At 38.5% G+C, this 23,262-nt stretch overlaps 1 protein-coding gene and 1 pseudogene across 3 annotated transcripts in view; one reads left to right on the top strand and one right to left on the bottom strand.

Moving 5' to 3' along the window:
- Positions 1-687: 687 nt before the first annotated feature.
- Positions 688-13,689, bottom strand: LOC107568256 (profilin-2 pseudogene; annotated as a pseudogene).
- Positions 13,690-18,709: 5,020 nt separating this feature from the next.
- The window catches only part of LOC107568259 (TSC22 domain family protein 2-like), a 31,111-nt gene continuing 26,558 nt past the window's right edge, over positions 18,710-23,262 (top strand). The window contains exons 1-2 of one of the 3 annotated variants that reach the window (XM_016254192.1): positions 18,710-20,771; positions 22,169-22,809. In XM_016254192.1, the coding sequence (XP_016109678.1) occupies positions 19,276-20,771; positions 22,169-22,250 (1,578 nt within the window). In that variant the 5' untranslated portion in view covers positions 18,710-19,275 and the 3' untranslated portion in view covers positions 22,251-22,809. Of the gene's footprint in view, positions 20,772-20,869; positions 21,136-22,168; positions 22,810-23,262 lie in introns of those variants that run through there. The other 2 variants (XM_016254193.1, XM_016254191.1) reach the window with 2 other exon arrangements.

Genomic DNA, 23,262 nt, shown 5'->3' with positions numbered 1-23,262 from the left:
GGGGGGGGGGGGGGGGATTAATTATTATTTATTTTTTTTGGTAAAGTTTTTAAAACACTGACATTCAGTTAAAGTTTGACTTCTCCATTTTTGTGCAAAACAGGAAAAATTGTGTGTAATAAAACATGTCTTCCATGAACAATTTTTGTGCAAACAGTCCATTATCTTCTTCAAACTTAGAAGAAAAAGGATTCCGCATTAGATGAACCCTTAAATAACACACAGCAAAGAAAACCGACAAGTAACTGGGTTGGAATAGATTTATTTAATCCGTCTGTAAACAAGGTGGTGAAATTAATTTATGGCATTTCTCAGTTTTTATGCATATGAAATTAGACATATCAGACTGTATCCAAGATGTATGAAAAAGTACAGGGGAAAAAAGAAATGAACTAGAGTCACCTGTACAAATACCCCACAAGGCCCGAACTTCAGCTGATACTAAAAACCCCTGAACAAAGCAGCGACAGAATCATTCGGGAAGCTGTTTGAATCGATAACAACAGATTTTCTACATTATGGCACAGGATACACATTATGATTTGAGTGTCACACTTGAACATTTGGACTTGATGACGCATCAAGTTTTGACAGACAGTTGTATCGCTGACGACTCGAAGGCAATTTATTCCACAGTCATGACAGTACGGGTTCAATTCGATTCAAGTGTTGAGGTGAAGTCTGCGATCAGACGCTAGTGTTTTGTTGGTTAGCATTTATGGTAGTGCGTAAATAACCCAAGCAGTGACAAAAATTGGTCCGACTGAAAAGAAACTCGAAACCGCTGATACCCACTGTCTGAAATGGCAGTCGTCTTGAAAATTAATGATATATTACATAAGCTAGCAAAGTAAGTGCAATGACGGAATGTCAATAAACATTCAATTGTGGGGTTGATGGGATAAAAAAAAATTAATCCTACCTGCAGCTCAAAAATCACAGTAAAGCCAACTAAACGAGGCTTCAACTTGAGAAAAAATATCAATCGGTAGTGTCGCGTTTACAATTAGTGTTGATGCGCCAATGGCGACAAACTTCAGGTTGAGGAAAAATGACAAAACATGCGTTTGTTAGAGCAGACGCCATATTTAATTTGACGAAAACGCTAAATATGTCGTCTACCCTAACTAGGGTTCATTCGGTAGGCTTGTAGATATGCATACATTCGACCGTTCCCAGATTGGATCTAGGAATGGGAATACGAGTTGAGCTCAAGCCCTTGGTTAATCAACCAAACTCCCCCCCAAAAAAAAAAAAGACGTGAAGTTTTCACACTAGCTTTTGGTCTGAAGCGCGCCATGGGATCGAAGTGCCAAAATGGGACCGAACTCACTAAACGGACATTAATGGGAAATAAATGGGGTTTGGGTAGCTCTAATGGAAGTAAAGTTGAAAACCATTGGAAGATGAAGCCATCTAGAAGGGTTAGCAGAATGAGCAGCTAGGATTGGAGGTGTCTTAATATCCAGATTTCCTCAGGTATTCAGCCATGAGATACGCTTTCTTGTTGAGCAGCCCTCCATGGGTGCCTTCCTTGCCCATGACTAAAACCAATGCTGGAGTACACAAGGGGGGAAAAAAACAAGAACAAAAATCAACAAACTTGAGGGGGAAAATTAAATAAACGACTTTCCCAACTTATAAAAGCGATGCAATTGTTTACAAGATTCATTACCCTTCCTTGCCATTAAGATGTCCAAAAACTTTACATGTGTTTCAGGGGGGGCATTTAATAGGTGTTTTGGGAACGTGGGTGAAGTTTTTTTTCTCTCCCTAAATTTCACTACTTGATCAAGAAAAGAGAGAAAAAAAGAAAACTAGAACCCTGAATCTCTCAAGTATTTTGCCATTGAATGTGCCTTCTTATTCAGGCCGCCGCCGTGGACCCCTTCTTTGCCCATTACAAGAACCAAGACTGAAAGAAAAAGACAGAGAGAGGAAGTTAAGAGGACAGGAAAATCCCAGCTCTGGAAAAAAGCCAAACCAAGATCAACGAGGCCAGATAGGACAGAATAAGGAGCAGAAAGAGATAGAGATGACATGCATGCAGAGTGATAGACTGCAGCCTAGAGGAAATACCTTCATTTAGCTACTATTGATAACACTTTAATAATTCAACTTTGTTTTTAACAGTTATGTGCTATTTTTGTGGTATCATCGATTTGAGATTTACATACTCCTATTAAAAAAAAAAAAGTGTTTTTAAGACCATAAAGAGTTTATCTGACAAGTAAACACAATAAATAAAATTATGGCGATGTTAATTATAATGCACAATAATAGTCACAACAATCATTTTTTATATATATATATATATATATATATATATATATATGTAATTAAAGCTTTTGAAAAGTTCTAAAAACAATATTATAAATTAAATATAGTTATTAGAACATAGTATTGTACTATTTATATATTACAATTAATGTATTTGTAATATTATAATTTAATAAATTAATTTCCCTTTTTTTTGGCCAGTATAAGCTACACACTGGATCAGATGTTATGCCAATCAAAAAATCTGCTTAATTATATAATTACTCTTAAGTAATGGTTGACGACAGGCTGCTGAATTATAAAAAATTAATGCACATCTGAGGTGGTAATGTGGCACTAATTTATCATCCATTATCCTGCTTGTACCACGATTACCAAAGATTTCCAAGTTTTTCTCTGAATACATTATATTTTTCATCCTTAAAACACTCACACATACTACTTCCTTGCACATCTTGCCTTTATGGAAATATTTAAAGCTATTTTTACACCGTTGTTTTTTTCCTGGTTCTTTTGCTGTTGCAGCCCGTAGGGCTCTTGGAAATAGCAGAAATAATTTGGCAAAGTGATCGGGAACTGTAATGCAGTTAATCACAGTTCAACACCTTATAATGTCTGTCAGCCAATCAGAATCAAGAATTCAACAGCGCTGTAGAATTAATGAACCTTCTTACAATGTTACCATTTAAGTTTAGCAATGACCAAACAACTAGTATATTCATCTGGAGATATAGATGTGGATTTCCAGAAAGTGTTGATTAGCCTGAGTGTTAGAGAAATAGATTGTAGCATGTGATTCATGCAATTCGAGCAGGAAAAGCAAGTTTAGTTCCTCTCCTCAATACATGCCATGAGCTATAAGAAAGAGATTGTTTCATGAAGGAACACTTTATTTCAGGAAATGGGAAATCCTCTCAAAATTTACCGAGCGACGGACCCCAGATGTGTGTGAGAGTAGCAGTATGGGGGTAGAATTGTTGCTTTATTCTAAATAAATAGATTATGATCCACAAATAAATGTAAAGAGATTAACAAAAATTAAACATTGACGAATAAATAGAATTAGATCCACAAATAAATAAAATGAGATTTGCAAATAAAAAAAAACATTCACAAATATCTTTTTAAGTCACAAACACAACTTTGCCTGGCATTAATTTGTGAATCAATTTGTGAACATTTCTAGCATCGAGACACACACCAATCCACAAATGCGTGGACTCCACCCACCGTCTACTCAAGCCAATCAGATAACAGCCTCATGTCGCTGACCAATCGTAGCATGTTCTCGCTATAGCCAATCACGTTTTGCTTTACAATCAGGGCGGTCTCGTCCTGAAATAACTTAATCTCCTTTGGCTCAAATAAGAAATATAAGGGCCATAAAAATTGGTATAGTAAAAGATGTTTAAAACTGGATTTTGTTAGACCATTAGACTGTGTGTCAATCCAAGCCACAGGATTATAATTAACGTGCCTTTGAAAATGGCAGAGAAACAGCGCTTTAAATCACAGCTATGGGAACAATGCTGGATACAAACACGTTATGGAAGCGTCATGTTATTCAAGATGGAAAGAAAGGCGTCAATAAGTAACTGACTATTAAATAGCTGGATTCAACCTCATGATAAACATACGAGTTTGTGTAATAGGTTAAATTGCCGTCACACAACAGCCAGCAGGGTTTCCCAGTTTTTCAGTCAAGCCGTTTAAATGATGTATGAACAGCAATGTGGATCTAACAATGTATGAAGCATTATAAAGTTGCCATTGTTTGGGCAGGAACAAATATATGTGGGTTCTTTTTTAAATGTGGTGCAGGTGTGTTGAATATAAATGCATATACATGTAAGATGAGATATTGGTTAAAACACTTGATCATGCAAACAATATTTCATATAAACCAGACTTACTAGTTTTAATTGTAAAAGTTACTTAGCATCCAAAGTAAATGCAGTTTGTATTTACATGATCCACTCATAAATCCCCAGTACACACTGCAATGATGCTGAGGCTATTTGATATTATACGTTTTATTATGCCATATATTTGTCACCGCAATTGTGCTTTAAAAGTCCCATGTCACCTCGTCCAGTGTAGACTGATTATGATGATTTTTATTTGCGTTGGACGCATTGCGATCATGCTCGGGATCTGTGAATGATCAAGTTGTGTATAATCCTGAGTTTATCCTCATGCGCTGATCCTGAAGGAAAAGAAGCCTTACACGCCAACAATCTTTTGAAAACTGTTTTTTTTAACCACATCCATTTTAACCATTACAAACAGCACTTAAGCTCAATTTGAACGAAGTGTCCATAGAACGCAGTTCCTTACAGAGGTGCAAAATTAATCTGTCCTGCCCTGATTGTAAAGCAAATCGTGATTGGCTATAGCGAGAACGTGCTACAATTGGTCAGCGAAGAGTGGCTGTTATCTGATTGGCTTGAGTAGACGGTGGGTGGAGTCCACGTATTTGTGGATTGGTGTGTGTTGGTGCGACACTAGAAATGTTTCAAAATCCACAAATGCAGAGCGAGTGATTCACAAATGAATACCAGGCAAAGTTGTGTTTGTGACTTAAAGATATGTGAATATGTTTTTTATTTGCAAATTGCATTTTATTTATTTGTGAATTTATTTCATGTCTGTGAAACGCTAAGATTTACTTGTGGATCTCATTCTATTTATTCGTCAATGCGTTTTAATTTTTGTTAATCTCTTTACATTTATTTGTGGATCATAATCTATTTATTTGGAATAAAGCAACAATTCTACCCCCATACAGCAGAAACACACATGCATGTGAGTGGGAATGTACCTGGACAGGTCCCAGAAACTTCCTGAACACCTGAGCTCAAGTCTCGTGATCAACCGAGACGCTCGAAAATGACTAGCTAGAATAAAACGCAGCATTCCTTTGCAAACAACGGTGTAGAAAACCCACATTAGAAAAAGCAAGATTCTCAAAGAAAGGCTCAGGCTATATATATATATATATATATATATATTTCAGGCAAAATTAGGATTGTTCTTCAGTCTATTAGGATTTTTGCATTACATTTTCCTCACTACAGTGTGTATTATGAAGAGTTCATTTGCAAAAACATAGAAGTTAATTTTTATTTATTTTCAGAAATCACGTTTTTTTTATTGTGCATTCCAAGTAATATCAATCAAACTGCAGTTGGGTTGTTTTGATTAAGTAATGATAAACAAATCCAGGTAACTTACAAATTGAAAAGTTCATTGAAAGTATGTTTTTTTATATTGAATGTTTGTTTTATAGCAAAAGCAGATAACTCCACATTTCATGTTTTAGAGTTTAAAAAAACATGAAAATGTAATCTTTGTAATCTCCTCAAATGAGAATGTAGATGCGTGACATACGTTGTTGTTGTTGTGATCATAAACTGTATGGATGTGATTACACGCAATACACAGAGCTCATTTTACCATTGTAACGCGCTGCTTTTGCAAGCTTCCGTGAAAACCTTTCAGCTTTTATTTTCCTTTTTCTCTCTGAAGAAGATATCACAGGTTCATCAAGTTCGTCGAAATTATCCATCCTCGATCACTTTTAGTCAGCTTTGACGAAACTCCTCTCAGCTAGCACGTCTTTTCAAAGTGAATGTAGCCTTGTCACCTGACCTGAATACAGCGTGCTGATTCGCTAAAATGGACTTATCGGCTTCCGTTCAAAAACAACAAGGGCGCTTGTCTTTTAAGGGCTTTAATTAAGGGCGTGGCCACTTGAGTGACAGGTGGATTGCCGCTGCTGTCACCACCATCGAGCTAGGTGGGCGTGGCTTCAGCAACCTGCTCCCGCCTCTTTGCCCATTTTCGATTATCTGGGAGTGACGAGCGGTGACGCACTGCCAAGATGGCGACGGCGGCCTCCGCCCACTTTTGAGCTTCAAAAACGCTCTCCAGAAATTTACGGGTGACGTCACGGACACTACGTCCATGTTTTATACAGTCTATGAGTAAAACGTGAACTCGCGATGCCTTGAAAGTGGACAAAACCGGCTTTTTTGACAAAACGTGTTTGGGGTTCAGATCGCGCTATATGTGGAGAATAATGCAAGGCAATCAGCTCATTTTTTTTTTAAAAGTGGCGTTTATCAGTTTTTGCAAATAAGCTCTTCATAATAATAATAATATTATATATATATATTCATCATACATATATGATGTGTCACTTCACAGCACCTAATTGTGAATATTTAATGGATTTTAAATAATTTTTTTAAACTATTTATAGAAACTATGATTATTTCCGCTTCCAAGTCTGCCTCAGAAATACATACAGAAATACAAAGATACATAAATTTAATGTACATAATGTACAAGACTCCAGTGTTATACAGGAAAGATATTGAGGAAAGGAAACGTCTACATTATTATTCATCTACCACAGGCTTTTTTATGACTAAATTTGGTAATGGGAGCGTAAAAATATTTTTAAAACGTACACCGTTCAAACTAGGCTGCTTATGTTGAAGTGTTTGGGATGTGGCTTTTAATGATGAGACCTTTTTTGTAATCAGGCTCTCAAAAAGTATATAACAATTTGGATATAGATTTATCGGCCAACATATCGGTTATCGGCTTTCAAAAATAAAGAATAATCGGTTATCGGTATCGGCCAAAATTTTCATATCGGTGCATCCCTAATGTCAAATTAGTGAAATTTGGCTTAAAATAAAGATCCAGTGTTGCAATGTTTCAAACATCTCACACCAAAGTCACTTTTAAACCAATCAGCTTTCTGTTGGTCACTGCTGTGAATTTGCAACTTGAGCCCACTGCGAAATCTGTTGGGAAAAGTTCCCAATCATGCAGACTCCTATTGAAATCACCATCAAAATTATGCTGAGCAACAATTAATGTGTCAAATTAGCTAAATTTTGCATAAAATATAAAAGGTCCATTGTCAAAAGCATAGCAATGTTTCAAACATATCTCACACCAAAGTCACTTTCAAATGAATTAGCTTTCGATTGGTTAATGCGATTAAATCACATGACCAAAAACACAATGCGAAATCTCTGTGGGCAAATATTTTGGCTTTGCACAAAATTCCCATTCTTGCAGATTACGGTTGAAATGACTGGACTTTGCCCACAAAATTCTGCTGAGTAATAGTAAATGTGTCAAATTAGCTAGCCTACATTTTGCAGGAAATAAAAGTCTAATGTCAATAGTGTAGCGATGTTCAAGCACATTTCACACCAAAGTCACTTTCAAACCAATCAGCTTTCTGTTGGTCAGTGCAGCGAATTACTTATTTTGAAAATTTGCGTTCAGAAATTGTCTGGGAAGATTTTGGCAAAATTCACAATTATGCAGATTCCTATTGAAATGACTGGATTTCACCCACACAATTTTGCTGAGCAGCAATGAATGCGTCAAATATTATCAACTTGAACCCATCTGTGGGGGGAAATCTTTCAGCTTTGAGCAAAATTCCCAAACGTGCAGATTGCCATTGAAATGATTGGATTTTGTCCACTAAATTTCACTGAGCAATGATAAATGTTGACCGCACCTTTACGTTGACCGCACCCAACTCAAATTTGACACCAAGTTTGAACAAGGAAAACTTTAACCCTGAAGCCCAAAGTATAACTCAGTTTTTACGCATATGCAAGGTTTCACATACTGTGCATTAAATTGGTTTTGCAGTAATCAGTTGTTCCACAAGGTGGCAACACTGGCCTGGGCCATTATTTCACAGTAGAAAACTAAAACAAAGAGATGAAACAACAACAAAATAGTGGAGACTGTGACAACAACAGACAACTTTGGTTTAAATGGGTAAAAATATATATTTTTAATCGATCATACCTGGATAAAAATAGTGCAAACACTGGACAAAGATTAAATTGTTTAAACACAGGTGTCGACTGCCTGTGTTTGCGCGTACTATCAAACGGAGTATACTTTGAAAAGCTACATACCTGTGCGCATGCGCTAGTGTACGCGTACAAAAACGAAGTATACTTTGGGCTTACAGCAAAATTCCCAATCACACAGATTTCTTTTGAAATTACTCTATTTTTGACTTTGAAAATTCGCCAATTCCAGGAAATGTGACCACACTTTTACTCAGCTAATCACTGGACAACCCAACAGCTAATCAATTCTGATTAACAGTCTTCCAAAAACAATGAAAACATCATTGATAGTCACACTGCCAAACTACATCGGACTACAAATGCTCCAGTTTGATCATTAAACGGCAAATATGGATGTTTATTTTTAGAGTACTCCACAATTTTCAAAGGATATTTCTGGAGCATGATAAAAGCATAGCTGATTTGTATCATCGTCCTTAAAAGGAAGGACTTCTACAACACGACATATCTGGGAAACATTCTGCCTAACCCTCAAACTGGAATGCAGTAATCACATTAAACAACGGTTTTATGTGTCAAATGCCAGCACTGATCAAGCCTGAACGTGCAGCTTTCTTATTCGTTTCATTGTCATTTGGACTGCATCACAGTAGCTTTGTTTGTACTGGCCCACTATGAATCTACAGAGCTGTTTTCATGAGACCTTTTTTGTAATCAGGCTCTCAAAAAGTATATAACAATTTGGATATAGATTTATCGGCCAACATATCGGTTATCGGCTTTCAAAAATAAAGAATAATCGGTTATCGGTATCGGCCAAAATTTTCATATCGGTGCATCCCTACCAAAAACACAATGCGAAATCTCTGTGGGCAAATATTTTGGCTTTGCACAAAATTCCCATTCTTGCAGATTACGGTTGAAATGACTGGACTTTGCCCACAAAATTCTGCTGAGTAATAGTAAATGTGTCAAATTAGCTAGCCTACATTTTGCAGGAAATAAAAGTCTAATGTCAATAGTGTAGCGATGTTCAAGCACATTTCACACCAAAGTCACTTTCAAACCAATCAGCTTTCTGTTGGTCAGTGCAGCGAATTACTTATTTTGAAAATTTGCGTTCAGAAATTGTCTGGGAAGATTTTGGCAAAATTCACAATTATGCAGATTCCTATTGAAATGACTGGATTTCACCCACACAATTTTGCTGAGCAGCAATGAATGTGTCAAATATTATCAACTTGAACCCATCTGTGGGGGGAAATCTTTCAGCTTTGAGCAAAATTCCCAAACGTGCAGATTGCCATTGAAATGATTGGATTTTGTCCACTAAATTTCACTGAGCAATGATAAATGTTGACCGCACCTTTACGTTGACCGCACCCAACTCAAATTTGACACCAAGTTTGAACAAGGAAAACTTTAACCCTGAAGCCCAAAGTATAACTCAGTTTTTACGCATATGCAAGGTTTCACATACTGCGCATTAAATTGGTTTTGCAGTAATCAGTTGTTCCACAAGGTGGCAACACTGGCCTGGGCCATTATTTCACAGTAGAAAAGTAAAACAAAGAGATGAAACAACAACAAAATAGTGGAGACTGTGACAACAACAGACAACTTTGGTTTAAATGGGTAAAAATATATATTTTTAATCGATCATACCTGGATAAAAATAGTGCAAACACTGGACAAAGATTAAATTGTTTAAACACAGGTGTCGACTGCCTGTGTTTGCGCGTACTATCAAACGGAGTATACTTTGAAAAGCTACATACCTGTGCGCATGCGCTAGTGTACGCGTACAAAAACGAAGTATACTTTGGGCTTACAGCAAAATTCCCAATCACACAGATTTCTTTTGAAATTACTCTATTTTTGACTTTGAAAATTCGCCAATTCCAGGAAATGTGACCACACTTTTACTCAGCTAATCACTGGACAACCCAACAGCTAATCAATTCTGATTAACAGTCTTCCAAAAACAATGAAAACATCATTGATAGTCACACTGCCAAACTACATCGGACTACAAATGCTCCAGTTTGATCATTAAACGGCAAATATGGATGTTTATTTTTAGAGTACTCCACAATTTTCAAAGGATATTTCTGGAGCATGATAAAAGCATAGCTGATTTGTATCATCGTCCTTAAAAGGAAGGACTTCTACAACACGACATATCTGGGAAACATTCTGCCTAACCCTCAAACTGGAATGCAGTAATCACATTAAACAACGGTTTTATGTGTCAAATGCCAGCACTGATCAAGCCTGAACGTGCAGCTTTCTTATTCGTTTCATTGTCATTTGGACTGCATCACAGTAGCTTTGTTTGTACTGGCCCACTATGAATCTACAGAGCTGTTTTCCCCTAAGGCCAAACCACATAAAACTAAAAGCAGCTACTCTTTGGTGAGAATCAGCGAGCCAATGCTATTTCCAGTGAGGTCTGGAGGCGCTTGCATGGCGATAGACACAGCCTTGAACTTCATGAAGCTTTTTTGAACTCATACTTGGCCTCATTCCTTTCCGTCAGTTCAGGAAACTAAGAGGAAAAACCTACTGCTTTTACTGTCAATTCAAACCCGTATAACCGACAGAGGCTGTCAAGCTTTAACGCAAGAGGTCATGCAGGTTTGAAACAACATGAGGGTGATGAGATGATAGTTTTTAGGTGAACTACACCGAAACGCCTTACAAACAGAATCTGGTCCTTTTGATCCTCAAACTTTCAACTTACTGAATTATTATAAATAATTTATTTGCAAATCTTTGTCAATCTCATTTCATAACGTAAATCCATTACAACAGTCCTTAATAGATGCATATTCCTATAGCACTGCAGAAAAAATCCAATATAAGGATTCCCACACCTGAATTCTCAAGACTTTTCCAGTCTTTCACGATTTCTGGATAAGGATTTTTTCAAAATCTTGTTGTAGACATTATTACTCTCACCAAAAGTACCAATTTCTAGCTGATGGAATATTTTAGAACTGAATTCACAAAAGAAGTGTATGACTATGGTTAACGTTCGTTAAATTTCCTGACCTTAAAACAAACTTCCCAAATACTTCCAGGTTTTCCATAACCAAATGAATCTTGCAATATATACACTACTATAAAATCTTAAAGGGACAGTTCACCCAAAAATGGAAAATTTACTCACCTTCAAGTTGTTCAAAACCTGTATGGGTTTCTTTTCTCTGTATTCTACACAAAACAACAATGTTAGTAACCAAGTTGACGGTAGCCATTGACTTCCATAGTATGGAAAATAAATACTATGGATGTGAACTGTTTGGTTACCAACTTTCTTCAAAATATCATTTCTTTTTAGTGTTCAACATAAGAAAGAAACTGATACAAGCCTGGAACAACTTGAATTTGAGTAAATTTCATTTTGGGCTGAACTAACCTTTTAAATATGAGAGTTGTACATCTGTTGCTATATTTCACCAAAAATGAAAATCGTGTCATTATTTATTCACTCTCATGTATTTCCTAACCTGCACATCCATCTTTCTTCTGTAGAACACAAACAATGATATTCTGAGAAATGTTTCAGTGTTTTTTTGTTCATACAATAAATCACATCTTAAAAGGTATGAAAGAACACGAAGGTGAGTAATGGAGTTAAAAGAATTTAAAATAATTTTGGGTGAACTATCCCTATAAACCTGTTAATAAAAATGTAAAAACGAATGTTTACCCTAAATATCCCAAAGTAAACTTACAAGCAGCAACTGAAGGCACCACATTAAGCTTGGGGGAAATAAAGGTCAGTGTGACAAATAAGGCTGTTGTTAGACTTATTAAACACCCACTTATGGAGCGCCATCTTGGAGACCGGGAAGAGGGCAGGTACTGTGCCGCGGCTGAATGACGCGTATGTTCACGTCTGGTGATTGACCGCTTGATCGCATCGGCCTGTTTGCACTAACAACACCTCCCTCTTTATGACTGAAACTTTTAAGTCTTTGCATCACCTCAACACAGACTTTTAACGCTCGACACTTGAGTTTTAACAGCACAATAATTATTTTTAAATATATTGGCCGAGTACAACCAACTAACCTAGATGATCTAGTGACAAGACTTAGCCCAAATAAGTAAAGGCGCAATAAATCGAAACACACCCTGTTGAAAAAAAAACAGCATATGCTGGTTAGGTATGTTTTGACACCGGGATGCTGGTTTAAACTGGTCGCCTTTGCTGGTTTAAGTTGGTTCTTTTGCTGGTTTATGCTGGTCCTGTGCTGGCAAAGGACCAGCATAAACCAGCAAAAGGACCAGCATAAGCCAGCAAAAGGACCAGCATAAACCAGCAAAAGGACCAGCATAAACCAGCAAAAGGACCAGCATAAACCAGCAAAGGACCAGCATAAACCAGCATCCCAGCGTCAAAACATACCTAACCAGCATATGCTGTTTTTTGCACAATAATTATTTTTAAATATATTGGCCGAGTACAACCAACTAACCTAGATGATCTAGTGACAAGACTTAGCCCAAATAAGTAAAGGCGCAATAAATCGAAACACACCCTGTTGAAAAAAAAACAGCATATGCTGGTTAGGTATGTTTTGACACCGGGATGCTGGTTTAAACTGGTCGCCTTTGCTGGTTTAAGTTGGTTCTTTTGCTGGTTTATGCTGGTCCTGTGCTGGCAAAGGACCAGCATAAACCAGCAAAAGGACCAGCATAAACCAGCAAAAGGACCAGCATAAACCAGCATCCCAGTGTCAAAACATACCTAACCAGCATATGCTGTTTTTTTCAACAGGGCATCCTGGGTGAACAAAAATTATTTTTTTTGCTTAGTCTGCTAGCAGCCAGTATGTTTTCGCTTTCACTCTCATTCAAGCTGATCAGGCCCTGGATTTCTAATAAACTGGCTGACAGGTTGATCGAAACCATGGCCGTGTTCCAAGCCCTTGGGAGTCTCCTACAAAGACAGCGCTGCAGAGTTCCAGCAGCATTTTGGCGCGTTCTACGCCAAGGCGTTTAAAATCCCGCTTGATTTTAAATCGAGCTTCCTTTTTGGCGCTAATTCCAAATTAAACGCGGTTTAAAACCGCACTCCGACTCCGCGCCTGTACTGACCAAACATGCGGTCTAAGGTAGGCAGCGTACTAGTTATTAAAACACAGCCACAGTTTCAGCCCCCCACTAAACGCATCATAAAGAGTGCAGTTCATAACGCGTATTTACCGTGATGTTTACGAATGTGCCCCCCTCCTGCGCTGCCCACACGTATTTAGAGTCCGAGTTGCACCCAACAATGGCGGAGTCCTGGCAGCAGCCATCCGACATCAGGTTATCCACGTAGCTCTGCCACGACGACATACTTGCCCTCTGGTTTCAAACGCTCACAAGCTATATCCTTAAAAAGACGGGACTGGCAGTTTCGCGCGGTCTCGGTTCGCGGTTACCGTGTATCTGGATGTCCCGCACGCCCCCTTCTCTAATGAGAGTTTGAGCAGTAGAGTCCCGGCTGAATGGAGACTCTGGGTGTAGTCCCTCAGATATCCCTCCGCGCAGGCGCGCTTAGGCCGCGGTCCATTAGAACAAAACCGTATGCGCGGATTAATACGAGTTCTGATCGGACGCTAGTGTGCGTGAGCGTTTAGAAGCCACGTTTTGTGTGACAGTTAGTTAATGTGTGCAGTAGGAAACAACAATACATTTTTACCCATGATGCTGGCACTACTATTTCAGTTTACTTTTGGTTTGCACCGCACGTTTCACTTTGCTTTCAGAACCAAAAGTTCAGTGTTATTCACATCAAAAGCAGTTTCAAAAGATCTCTGGTTTTGTCACATGGCAAAAAACAAACTCCAGATGTGACCTAATGTTGGCCTTTCTCTGAAGCGGCTTAATTCCTTTTTTTTTTGTAGATCCAGAACTTTGCCTGTCATCTGTTTTTATTTTTATTTTTTATTTTTTTTTACACTCTCGAGTATTTTCGTCCAAACTGTTTTTATTAAAGCTCCTCAGTCCTCGTGACAGCAGTGATTAATTTTAGCTGCAACACCTCACCAAGTCAGTGATATTTTTGGGTGAGATCAAATAACATTTGATTAAATTTGAGTTACACAGTCGGGAAATAAGGTATCTGGTCAGGTCGGATCACAGGTGGATTTAGGAAGAAATTATGTAGCAACATCACATATGTGTCTGTATGTACGTGAATATAACATCCAAAACTGACATAATGAAACCTGATAAAATGCATTTATCAGTTTGACAACATTAAATCGTTCGGATTTGTTGTTTATCACCACATAAATCACAGCCTCTTCCGACCTCTTGTGGACAAATCACGTAATGACATTGAAAAATTAATATTCATAAGGTGACTTTACACAGCCAAGTTAAGGCTGCTCTGTGCCAGCTCAAAATTCAGTGTCTAGACATAATGCTGCATAAAAGCCAGATTGAATTATGCCTGCTCGCAGCCTCTAGTATAACAATAGACCGTTGTAATTGCTGTGTAAATGCATTCATTCCACCTCTGAGCAGCATTCATTTGTCTGCGTTAAGACTCCTCCTCTTCAGAAGCCAGAAAATAAATAATTTTATTTCTAGGTATATTTTTTAAAAACAGTTGATAGATGCATATTTTTACACTTATTAATTCAGCAGATGTTTTATTAAAAGTGGCTCAATTTAATTTTTGCATATTATTGGCTGGCACAAAAACAGTGTCCATGTTATTGTTAGTAGCCTAGTGCAGAGAGAAACAACTAAAGCCGCATTCAGGAGATTTCTAGTACAACTCTTGAGCAGATATTTTGGACGGGATATTTACAAAAGTGACAGCAGAAAATACAAAATGCAGAAATTTCCCAGAAGCTCGAACACATGCAGTGCAAATATTTACCAAGTAGACTAGTTGACATGTTTCGTATTTGTGTTACTCATATTAACTTAACGAAAGCAAAACGTTTAGTTCAATGGAGATTAACAAGTTACACAAGATGTGCTTGGCTTGAATGATCACAAGCACAACATTATGCCCGATTGTATCTATGCTGCGCTAGCGACCTCTTGTGGATTAGGTTTGTATTGATATAAATACAGATTAGTGCTATTTTCGGTTATGTTAGAAGTAAAACAATCATGAAGCCCAAAAAGAGTTCACGAAAGAGCAAAAATGTTACATGAAGTAATAAAGTAGCATCAAGTATCTCTAAACAAAAGCTGTTGTAAACAACAATTTGAGAATTTCAAAAATTAGTTAAAATATGAATCACATAACACTCAAAACTCAGAGTTGCCCAACTAAAATTTGTATTGTGTTCACCTGTTTACCCAACAGCTATCACAAAAATATGATATTGTAATTTTAAAAGCAAAAATTCACATACTGAGAGATTTAGTTTTTGTGAATAAAAAAAATAAGTCATGTTTACTCACAAGGAGTCGTGCACAGCCTTCATTGTGCAATAAATGCAAGGCCAATATACACAAGACATATAAGATAATAACTTGAGAAGACATGCATAGCTAATGCACCAGCTGAGAGGAGAAAATTGTAACCAATGTCAACAACTTCAAGAATGAATTGATTTGTTTCTTTGACCTATAGTAAATCACTCTCTTTTTCAAGTATCTCCGCACATATCAGTTCAGTGAAACTTTCCAAAGGTACATATATGACTTGCAAATGTTATGCTTTTATTGTAATTTTATGTTTACACTGACACCGTTTTTATGTCAATCTATGAAACTGGAGACCTGGAATCAACTTGTGACTTGACTTAGGAAATGAACAAAGAAAACCCTAGAAATCGTACAAGTTTTTGGTAGGTTTTTAAAACTAACCAGAAGGCATCTGAGTCTTGGCTTGGCCTGGAAAGGCATGAAATTTGACTTGGACTTCTTCTCAAAAACATGGTTTCAGCACATGTAGGGGATGTTTACAACCAGTGTTGGGAAAAGTTATTTTTAAAAGTAATGCATTACAATATTGCACTACTCCATAAAAAAGTAAATAAAAAAAGCAACTTGCATTACTTATTTGAAAAAGTAACTCAGATATTGCATTGTAAATTAAAAAGTAATGTATTACTTTTCTAGTTACTTGGAAAAATCTCATTATAACTCACGTTACTTACAGTGTGTTATACCGCCAACACTGTTTACAACCACAGAACCAAACACTCTCAAAATCTTTAATTCAAAAGTTTATACTACTGACACATTGAAGTCAAAATCCTGATACTGATACCATAACACAGCTTACAACACGAGTATATTTTCTTCAAGTCCAGATTTACCTACGTTGGCTACTCCAAGCCAGAATTAACCTGACTGTTCTCACAAACTCTCTCTCTCTCTCTCTCTCTCTCAAAAAAAAGCAACTTCCCGTTTAAATATTAAATTTAGAGAAATTCCCTCAACCCCTTTTTTATATCTCGGAAAAGCTGCATGAACTGGACGAAACCGCAGAGTGTATTCACACAGCATCCAGCCCATGAAAACAAAGAACGCCTCTATGTCCGGACATGACAAATAGCACCTGTCTTCAGACGATTGATTCAAAGCCCTCAAAGTATTTAAAAATGCAAACTGGTTTTAGTACTTGGACACATAAATGCAGCCAGCTAAAATAACAAGCATGTCCCATTCACCACGGGACCGAGGCAAATACAATAAACAATCATATGTTGTGTAACTTCTGAGTGACACTCTGAATTCCGAAGCGATTTGGTTGATATTTTGAGTTTTTATAAACAACTGTAGGCCCAATCATCTCTTTCAGGATCTACTATTACTAAATCAACCTGTTTTCAGAAAGCTGCATCCGAGTTTTCTAATATGGCAAGTATTTCTCTCAGTATGTAGTGCACTTTCCACTGCTGTTTGGATTGGGCGAACTCAAAAGCAAAACAAACACAGCCTCCCTTACTTATTGGAATAGACTCATGCCTAAAATAATGAGCTAAACTAATAAACAAACTCCAGCAAAGATGTTTCTGTCTACACTAGCTGCATTCCTTCTCGCCCCCTGCATGAACTTTTTCCGAAAGGCTAAACAAAGAAGAAACTGTGTTTTGTATCATGATTTTGCTAGAAACACTTGAAGCATGATTAGACAAAAATTTACTAAATAAATCAATTGTTATGCATTATATGACGCAAACCTGCAATAATTAAATGTTAAACAACACAAATATCCTTTATGTATTTAATCCCATTTTATTAATGTAAATTTACATTTCCTTCAGCCTGAGACTTATTCATTTCACTTTTGGTGTGAAAAGGCTTTTATATTTGCCTAAAATATAACTTTTTTATTTTAAAAACAAACAAGCAAGCCCTGTCCAGATTTAAAAAGTAACGCAAAAGTAACATAACGCATTACTTTCCTTTAAAAGTAACTAAGTAACGTAATTAGTTACTTTTTTATGGAGTAACGTAATATTGTAATGCATTACTTTTAAAAGTAACTTTCCCCAACACTGGATAGAACAAAAACATTTGCTCTATGTGTGTGTGTCTGTATATATACACACACACACACACATATATATATATATATATGTCCAGTCTGGTTTTTCAAATTTACATAAAACCACTTGAAAAATCCCCTCGTGTATGATAGCCAACTACAATCAGCAAAAGTAAATGACCCTTTGACAGGAAATGAGATTGAAATGTAAGATATGTAAATAAAGCAGCTGTGTCTAGACAAAGAAACAAAATATGAATATAATATAATATATATTTGCGGTTCATAATGTCACTGGTGTAGAAAATAAAACTTCTGTTTTTATCAAATGTTTTTATGAATTCATTATTAAAATCATTAATAACGTTATCAGAGAGTCCAGTAAGAAAAAGAGTAATACAAACATTTAGGCAAATGTATTTATGTCGTCTGAATTTGTTTCCCCTGGCACTTGTTTTAAAAAAAACCGAATAATGCGTAGTGGTTGCTATTCCCGACTGAGTTACGTACGCTTGTGCGCAGTCCACCCATAGAGCAGCGCGTGCGTTACGTAGCCATCTTGAGTAGAGCGAAGGAAGCGGAGCCGATGTGTGTGTGTCTGTATATATACACACACACACACACATATATATATATATATATGTCCAGTCTGGTTTTTCAAATTTACATAAAACCACTTGAAAAATCCCCTCGTGTATGATAGCCAACTACAATCAGCAAAAGTAAATGACCCTTTGACAGGAAATGAGATTGAAATGTAAGATATGTAAATAAAGCAGCTGTGTCTAGACAAAGAAACAAAATATGAATATAATATAATATATATTTGCGGTTCATAATGTCACTGGTGTAGAAAATAAAACTTCTGTTTTTATCAAATGTTTTTATGAATTCATTATTAAAATCATTAATAACGTTATCAGAGAGTCCAGTAAGAAAAAGAGTAATACAAACATTTAGGCAAATGTATCTATGTCGTCTGAATTTGTTTCCCCTGGCACTTGTTTAAAAAAAAAACCGAATAATGCGTAGTGGTTGCTATTCCCGACTGAGTTACGTACGCTTGTGCGCAGTCCACCCATAGAGCAGCGCGTGCGTTACGTAGCCATCTTGTGTAGAGCGAAGGAAGCGGAGCCGTTAGCGCGAGAGCTGCGCTGACAGCCGACAGACTGACAAACAAACCGTCACTCTGCTCCCGACAGACTGCGTTAACATCAGAAACAGAGAGCAAACATGCGGTACGACGTGTCAAGATGTCTATCCGATGTGTTTCGCGGAGGATATGTGCTTTTGAAGACGGCAGAGCGCTAAAAACGGACGGCGCCTCAGAGTCCCGCGACTGGAGAGTTTCAACTGCGAGGGCGGCCTGAGGGAAACTCTCACTCCGGGACATGGCCTTCGTTTAGGCCACGGAGGATAAACACACGGGCTCGGAAGGATTAAACACAGCTGGAGTAAAACTGTGTTGTGTTTGGAGCTTCAGGAGTTTCAGTTTGAAGGATTTAAAGGACTAAAAATGGCGCGATGAGGACGGAGCTCCAAGGGAGTCTTGCGTTAGCGTGACGCTAACTGAAATTACATGACATATTTTCATATAAATTGCGTTGCTACGCTTACATTGGTGCTGTGCCCTGCACTTTGACGCGTTGGGATACACATAAAGCTGTCAAAATGTCTAAAATGCCATCGAAAAAGAAGAGCTGTTTTCAGATCACTAGCGTAACGCAGGCTGCGCAGGTAGCGGCCAACAGCAACACTGATGACCCCGACGAGCCCAGGACTGAGGACATGTCCTCATCCGAGATATACGACATGTCCAAAGCTGGAGATTTCGAGCCGGAGACGTGTGATGTCAGTTTATCGGATGAATCGCTACATAACGAGGCCGAAACATCTGGGGCGAGCGCCCAAGATGCTCCCATAACGAACATACCTGGTTCTCGCAACGCAAGTGCGGGTCATATAAACCCACCTGTCCGTTCAGTCAGTGGGTCTGTATCTTCCCAGTCTTCGGTTGCATCTAATGCACCATCCAGCATCCAGACGTCATCAGTTAGCAGTTCTGCCACCGTAAGTAGCTGCAGCTCCCGTTTCAGGGTCATCAAATTAGACCATGGCACAGGTGAACCCTTCAAAAGAGGTAGGTGGACTTGCACCGAGTTTTACGAGCGAGATACGGACGCTTCCTCATCTGGCCGGACTATGGATAGTGTTAAACACGCAAATGCCGCGGATCACAGCGCGGACAGGGACGGACTAGGAGTCACCAGAGGTTCGGTGGCTGTGCATGGTGGGTCTTCAACATCTGCAGCAGAACTTCATACAGATAGTGGCTACTTATCTACACCATCGAACCCGCCTGTGGAGCTTCAGCAACAAATCCTAGGCATCTCGCAGCAGGGATTAGGGCTTGTAGCCCATAATACCCCTATCAAATCTCCAAGCATGCCTTTGGCAACTCAACCACAGCCATTTTCCCCAGGCAAACAGGTGCAGAAACCTGGGCAGATTCATCAGAGTGTTATTCCATCGAATCAGTCCCAGACGGTCTCGGTGGCTTCGCTTCCGCTCGTGACCCCGTTAAACCAGGGTCCGTCACCTGTCATGACTCCTGCAGCGGGAAGCACCGCTCACGTGCTTGGATTAGTTCCCCAGCCCGTGGACGGCAGAGGGCTTCCCATCAGCCAGCCGGAGCATGTTCAGGGGCTTTTACAGCAGCCAGGCATCAGCACGGCTCTAGGGACCGTGTCGGCTGCAGCTGTTGTACAGCAGGCACCAGTGCCGGTCATTCAGCCGGCGGTAACCGTGTCTGTCAGCGCCCTTGCTGGGGTCCCTGGTGTGCAAAATGTGCCTGCTGTTATGTCCAGTGCCTCTAATGCCCTCCAAAGCATGCCAAAACAGACGCCGCAGAATCCGACTCAGGGAGTCCACGGCGGGTCGCTAGAAGGACTGGGTGCGCAGACGACCCCCGCTAACTTTTGCCAGTTTCCCACCGGCGTCGACCAGGCCATGGAGAACCAGAGGAAGCCCGACGGGCTGCTCCAGAGCTCTGTACTCATAGGAAAATATGCCATCAAACCCCTGAATCCCGAGGGCTTGCAGCTTCACGCACCTGCTGTCAACAGCCTGTTTGGAATGGCTATACGCATCGATGGGGATGAGGACAGGTAAACCTTGATTCTTGATATTGCTCACTTCGATTAAAATAGTAATCTATCAAGTAATAGATTCTGTAAAGTAAATCATTTTATCACAACTTTTGCAGGTGTTGCAAATATTTACGAAAGCATGCTACCCTGAAAATAGGAGTTAATATTGTTGCGTCTGAGTCAAAATGTGCGTGTTGACTCATATGTTTTGCCTTTTTTTATTTTTAAAGTGGGTAGTTTTTCACTAAACTAGTCCTGGAGGCCCCCTAAATTATCCTTTTTCACAGACTGTGGTGACGCATTTTCATGTTTCATTTCAACGTAAATCTGGGACGTCCAAACCTGTCCCTGAAGGGTCACTGACCTGCAGAGTTTAGCTCCAGACCTAATTAAACACATCTGAACCAGCTAATCAAGGTCTTCAGGATTACTAGAAACTTCCAGGCAAGTGTGTTAAAGTTGTTTGGAGCGAAACTCCCAGGAACAGGATTGGACACCCCGTCATGAATTTACCAACTTTTGTGTCCATTTGTAATAAAATGTATGTAAATTATAACACTGTACTTTGTGTTATATTACCTTGGCTTTAATTCAGTTAAATCAGAAATCTAGTTAATGCTGTTGTGTGGATGTTGATAATATAATCTCTCTGTATTTTATTTATTTTTGGGAAAGGCATAGAGTCACTATTGTGGACTTTTGAACGCCTTGGCTCACGGTGAGTCAAATGCATACCAAAATGTAAATTTTTACAGGTGAAGATTTTCTAACATTTTGAATTATCCGAAAATGTTGTTTTTCTTTTGCGAATGTTAAAATCACTACAATAGAAGTCTACCCAACTATGATGAATTCTGAGAACCTAGGTCCATTCCACATTTTGAATGTCACCTTGATTTTACACATCTGATTAAAGTCACCAGCTCATTTATATTGTATTGACATCTAAAATAAGAAGGGGGTCTCCAGGTCAAGAAACCTATTTGTGAACTTAAGTGAAACTTAATTTGTAACAATGTAATGATTATTTCTTCAAATCATGTTATACCAGATGTTTTGAGCTAATTACTACAAACCTATTTTGCATAGTAAGAATAGTTTTAATTTGCTAGGTAGTAGTTACTCCTTATCACTTTGGTTCAGGTGTGTTTGATTAGGTTTGTAGCTAAACTCTGCTCTACTGTAGTTCTCCAGAAGCAGGATTGGCTGCCTTGACTTCAAAGGATTTTACTCAAATGTGTAAAAGTCTGTCAGCCTTTATTCACCTATATGTCATTCCAAACCTGTAAGACTTTTCTTTCAACTGCAGAAGAAAAAATAAGATATTTTAAACTGTTTTTAGTCTATGCAGTTTGAGTCAGTGGGGTTTATAACAAAGGTGACGCTTTTAAAATATCTTCTGTTGTGTTTTACAGAATAGAAAAGAAGAAAAAGACACTTTGTTGTTCTCGAGCTTCAGTGGAACAGTCAGTGCACACATGGCTCAGAAACGTGTAGATCTGAGGAAGCACCTAGCATCATTTTTTTGCACGTAGTTATTTCCCCTGTCCTGCAAACCACTTCACACTTGTTTTAAAAAAAGGCAGTGGTTATGAGCATTTCAAAGATAAAGCCTTTGGAAAGTTTGACACATGAGTGTCTGACTCAAGTGATCTCGTTTTGTGTTTGTGGAAAAAATTCACACCAAATTTACCCAGCGCACTATCCAGTTCCTAAATATTTGTTTTGGTGCCACTGTTTTCTCCTCATATGCTTTTCACCAGAAGTTGAGCTGTTTATTTAGACTGATTAGGTGATGTTAGCATGTGTTTCCTATCTTGTGATGTGCAGAAGCTGCTCTCCGCTCTATGCACTAACACTGATAAGGCCTTCAAACATGTGTAACATCTGCATGATGTTATGCTGCATATGGACGTTGTTTACTGTCAGCAGTTAGTAGGAATCCAAGGAAAATCTGTGCATTCTGTGCTGAATACATGCTGTCACCATTCTTGGCAGGCTTTTGAGAAGTTCAGAGATGGACCTTTAACCTATACAGGTTTATATTCAATTGTACACATTTGTATTTGTATTTATATTTGTGTAGGGTATTATGCCCGGTTCAGACTACACGATTTTAGCCCGATTTTGCCACGATTTGCTTTACGTAGGGTGTTGTGGGGATTCGTAAACGACAATGGGCGTCGGGACGCAAGATTCCATCGTTTCAGCTCGTAGTGTGTCATAGTGGACGACAACCGTTTCCGCGTCTGCGATGCTTCACAACAGAAAGACTAGCATGTTTAATTTTTTTTCTGCCGTCCACGACGAGTTCTGTCACATTGGTGACGTTGACCAATAGCAGCCCAGAAGCTCTTTCATACACAGATCTCAAACATGGCGAAATGAAAGAATTATGAGATGGAGGAAAGGTTCGTGGAGCTGTGGCAGCAGTACTCCTGCCTGTATGATGTGTCATCGAGGGACTACCACGACAGAACAAAGAAAGAAAAATGCTGGCGAACTATAG

Source organism: Sinocyclocheilus grahami, unplaced genomic scaffold (genome assembly GCF_001515645.1).
Source record: "Sinocyclocheilus grahami isolate Dianchi unplaced genomic scaffold, SAMN03320097.WGS_v1.1 scaffold1229.1, whole genome shotgun sequence".
Taxonomy (NCBI): Eukaryota; Metazoa; Chordata; class Actinopteri; order Cypriniformes; family Cyprinidae; genus Sinocyclocheilus; species Sinocyclocheilus grahami.
Note: the sequence above shows the minus strand (reverse complement) of the source record. Positions and strands in the feature narration are given on the sequence as shown.